This window comes from Pundamilia nyererei, unplaced genomic scaffold (genome assembly GCF_000239375.1).
Source record: "Pundamilia nyererei isolate P.nyererei 1_Seehausen unplaced genomic scaffold, PunNye1.0 scaffold00023, whole genome shotgun sequence".
Classification (NCBI taxonomy): domain Eukaryota; kingdom Metazoa; phylum Chordata; class Actinopteri; order Cichliformes; family Cichlidae; genus Pundamilia; species Pundamilia nyererei.
The window spans coordinates 3,037,744-3,042,177 of record NW_005187424.1 but is presented as its reverse complement, the minus strand read 5'-3'; the positions used below and the strand labels follow the sequence as shown (position 1 = coordinate 3,042,177).

Below are 4,434 nucleotides of genomic sequence, written 5' to 3'. Positions count from 1 at the left end.
CCTTTCCATAACATGACAGGTTTTAAATTACCATCTTAGATAGAAAATACACATAGAACTCCTTGAATTCAAATAGAAGTTATCCTTAAAAAACAAAAAACAAACTAAAATGACGCGTGTGACTATATTAGCACTGAACCACAGGTAAAAATGCAAAATGAAACATCTGGATGTAAATGATTTTTTTTCCTCATTTGTGTCTTCTTAAATAGACCGTATAGTTTTATGTGCCAGTTTTCTTTTTTCTTTCCTCTTTTTTTGTGATAAATATAACAATATAACCCGTATGTAATCCAGCCTACATGTCCTGATTTTGACCCTATGTCCAGAACATCGTCATAAAATTGCCAAAAATGTGGACTCCTTAGGCTGATACAGGAAATATGAACGCTAATTGTGCAAGCCAATTTTTCAAAATAAAAGTGAAGCCTATCAATAATCAACACAAATCAGCATATCAGCATTGAAATGTACACAATAAATAAAGTTAAAGGCCTCCTTTTCTGGTTGCCATAAACGTTATAACATTTACATTTCTTACAGTTCACAGGGCTCCGTCCTTTACACCAAACTCCAGCTCCTTTGCTCAGGCAGGAACTTGGTGGATTTCTGCAAAAGTTTGTTTTTTCCTCTTTTTTGTGCCATAACAAGTCCAAGGCAGTTAACACTGTTCATGCCTTTTTAATAGGGCGCGCTGTCCATAATATATTTACATGCATTTCAGTATTCAAGTGAATTATAAAGAGCAAATGAGTCTTGAGGGTTACATGGCAGTGGCATGTGCGGATGAATATGGGTCTATCCCAGTCTTGGTCATACCTGGAAAAAGTATGTAGGCCACCGGGGGCTGTAAACTTGACGTTGACCAGGCTGTGCAGTTACACGGGACGACATAGCCCGGGTTTGTGGGCGACGGGTGGGTGTGGGTGTGCTGACTGGGGCACCCAAGGGTGCCGAACGCGCCGTTTTGGTATCCCAGTGAGGATGCGTACGGCAAAGTGCTGGTGCTCAACGTGTGGGGCATCTCGGTCATCTTCTGGATGGCGCTGGAGCTGAACTGACTCGGGTCGAGGAAGGAGTATGGGGCGGATGTCGGCGGCAGAAACGCTCTGGCTTTCTCTGAAGAGCCCAAAAGAGAGTCCGCGGCCGACACAGGAAGTCCCTTCAAGTGATCGGTGTCCCCGAGGTAAGGCAGCGGAAAAACGTACCGGTCCTTCTTGAGCAGGTTTTTGGGTTTGCGCCTGGGTCTGTACTTGTAGTCGGGGTGCTCCTTCATGTGCTGAGCCCGCAGCCTCTTGGCCTCATCGATGTAAGGTCTCTTCTCAGACTCTGACAGCAGCTTCCACTCAGCGCCCAGTCTTTTGCTGATCTCCGAGTTGTGCATTTTGGGATTATCCTGTGCCATTTTCCTCCTCTGGCCCCGGGACCAAACCATGAACGCGTTCATGGGTCTCTTGATATGATCAGCAGGCTTTGACATCTTAAGACTATACTTTTATCCCCAATTTTAATGACGAGGAAAAGTTCTGATCGGAAAGAAGGCAAACTATTCACCTGTCTAGATGCCCGATACCAGTCATGCCCCGCCTGGGATCTTCAGATTCTGGAAAACAAAAGCAAAAGAAAAGAAAAGAAAAATCCAGCGCCCGGTGCGTTTTCCCCGAGTTTAAACACTGGTGCGCCTTCGTTTAAGTCCAGTAACAACTCTGTCAGACCTGCGCCAGGCAATACGGGAAAAAACACATGCGAGACGCACACACGTAAAAAAAATCCACAAAGGTGAAAGCGATGTTCCGCAGTCAGTTTGCTGGAGTCGTAAAAGTATTAGGTGGTTTTTTTTCTGCCACACACGCGCTCTCTCTCTCTCTCTGAGGTTTGTCGTCAAGCACCTGGCTTGGAAATGAGCGGAAGAGCGTGAATACGAGCCAAAAGCGGTGAAGTTCAAAGGCTGGGCTGGTTTGGTTTCTGCACGCAATCTGACATAATCTGCAGGGCGTTCACTCACCAACCTGAGCGCCCAATCAGCACGGAGAGCGGCTATTATAATACCTTCACGAAAAAATATGTACATTACAACATAAACAAAGAGCGGGAGGTAGTAGTAGAAAAAAAAGAAGAAAAATAAGGAAAGGGGTGTGTGTGTGTGTGGTGTGTGTGGAAGGGGGGGTAATACCCAGGATCCCTTCCCGATTCCATTTAATGTAATGAATCGCAACAAACATGGACCTTCAACCTCTTTTCCAGTTAAAACCTGACTTCAATCCAGAGAGGTGACTATACCGTGCAACCAATTTACTGTACAGCTTTACGCACGGACGCCGGGGAGCACTCTGGATGTAAAGTCCCCCAAAAATGCACACGTATCTGTGGGCCTTTAATACAGCGGAACCCGGTTTTATTCGCATTTTCACATAATAAAAATAAATAAATAACATTAAAAATAGTCATTATAATAATAAAAGCACGACAGTTCATTTGCAACCGAGAGTTGCTCAATGACACTTCAGCCGGTTTTAACCTCTGTTATCCCGCTGCTGGTGGGGTAGCTGGGGGGTGTGGACGGGGTCACAAAAACCTCTTACAAGTCCATTTTTTTGTTAGCATTCCCTTAAACCACCTAACTCCCACGAGCACGCACATATGATGATAAACACGGGCGCGCACACGGTTTGGGCCCACGCGTGCCAATGTGTAAAACTAAAACTAGGCATCGGCAGAATTACAAACAGCGAGGAAATATTACATATAGCAATAACTACAAACGTTAAGAGGAGCCGTCATTGTGCGTCTGTAATTGCTGCATTAGTTCACATCGATTTGACAGATTGTTCTTTTTAAAGAGGCGCAGAGTGATCGTTTTAAAATGCAAATGTCAACCAGGACCACTGCCTAATAGCCCTCGGGCTAATGTGCTTGATATATGATACTTTCAGCTGTGATTATTAAGCGAAAGGCAGGCGGATGATTTTCCCCCCCCCTCTACACACACCGTCAAAATGCTGTAAGTGGAGATACAACCCCGGTTAGTTACACTGCTAAGCAGATTTATTTAAGGTTGTCTTTGGCCTCCATCTCTCTCTCTCTCTCTCTCTCTCTCTCTCTCTCTGTACATATGTGTATTTTGCGGGCTGCGTATTATCATCTCATCTTCCTCTCTTCTTTGTGTGGCTTAATGTAAACAGATACTCTAAAGATGGTTTTCGGTTCTTTAACATGTCATCACATCACACTCACACGCGTGTTTCTTATACAGAATGACCCGTCTAAAAAACCCGCAGATTTTTGCACACGTCCGCGGGCTATACATTGACTATCGTGACCCAAACCTCGTTTTATTTCGAGACCCAAAATAAAGCAAAGCGCAAATCGTTTTTCTGTCTGATTTTCCCACATTTCATCCCCATCTCTGTCTCTTTTTCACGCTCTCTCTACGCTCCCTGTCTCCTCGCACACGCATGCGTCAATCGGCAGCTTGGAACAAGAAGATTTCCATCACATCTTTTTTTTTACAAAAAAAAAAACAAAAAACAAAACAAAGCTTGAATATATCGTCTAAAATATGATCGTTTTGGGAGAAAGATCCTCCTCACCCCGACCCAGAGAACAATCAGTTGAGAACGTCTCCGACTTTTTTTTTTCTTCCCCCTCTCAGTACATCCGCGATGGCAGGGTGGCAGGAAAAAAGGGGGGAAAGAGGTAGAAAAAAGAGAAAGAAACAGCTCCTACACAATCCTCCCAATCGGCAGGCTATATGACGCTCATCTGCAACCGCGAGGTAGTATGCCGCATGTTTGCACTGTATATTTCGGCTTGCATTGAAGTTTTAAATTGTGCTATGCTATCTATCGCAGAACAGCGCATGCAATTTAACATGTAGGCTGCTGCTGCTGCTGCATGCTCACACCGGCTTCATTTTATGATCAATGAATTAGATAAGAGGAAATTATTTTAGGGGCTGAGCCTCCTATACTCACGAGGGAGAAGTCGGCTATGTTTCTTATTCAAAAACTGATTGTCTAATAAATGCACGCCTGAAAGTTCCCTCGACAATTTACCGGGATAATGAGAAATGCAATAGGGTTTGATTCGTCAAGGACTCAGATGATGATTATTATTTCCATCTTTAGTTTTATTACATGCAGCCGCGGTACATTTTTGCTCTGAGATAATAATAAAAAATGCAGTAAAGAAATTTGGGGGTTTGGGTTTTACACCTGAATGTAAAAAGATGTGCAAACCTAAGTTATTTGGAAATGCCAAAAGATCTGATAACAACATATAAACAGAATTTTAAAAAGTGAAAAAAAAATGCCTGTAACGGAATATATTTGGCTTAGAAATGACTCCCAAAATGAAACACACTATCAGTATTGTACACTGAAAATCAGCCTACTGGGAAGTTTAATGTTGGCTTTTATGGAAATAGAACAAAAT

At 43.3% G+C, this 4,434-nt stretch overlaps 1 protein-coding gene across 1 annotated transcript in view; it reads right to left on the bottom strand.

The window, feature by feature from the left end:
- sox14 (SRY-box transcription factor 14) overlaps positions 1-1,939 on the bottom strand; it is a 2,023-nt gene extending 84 nt beyond the window's left edge. Inside the window, exon 1 of the mRNA XM_005727205.1 lies at positions 1-1,939. This exon is cut by the window's left edge and continues 84 nt beyond it. Coding sequence (XP_005727262.1) covers positions 764-1,480 — 717 coding nt within the window. The 5' untranslated portion in view covers positions 1,481-1,939 and the 3' untranslated portion in view covers positions 1-763.
- Positions 1,940-4,434: the final 2,495 nt, after the last annotated feature.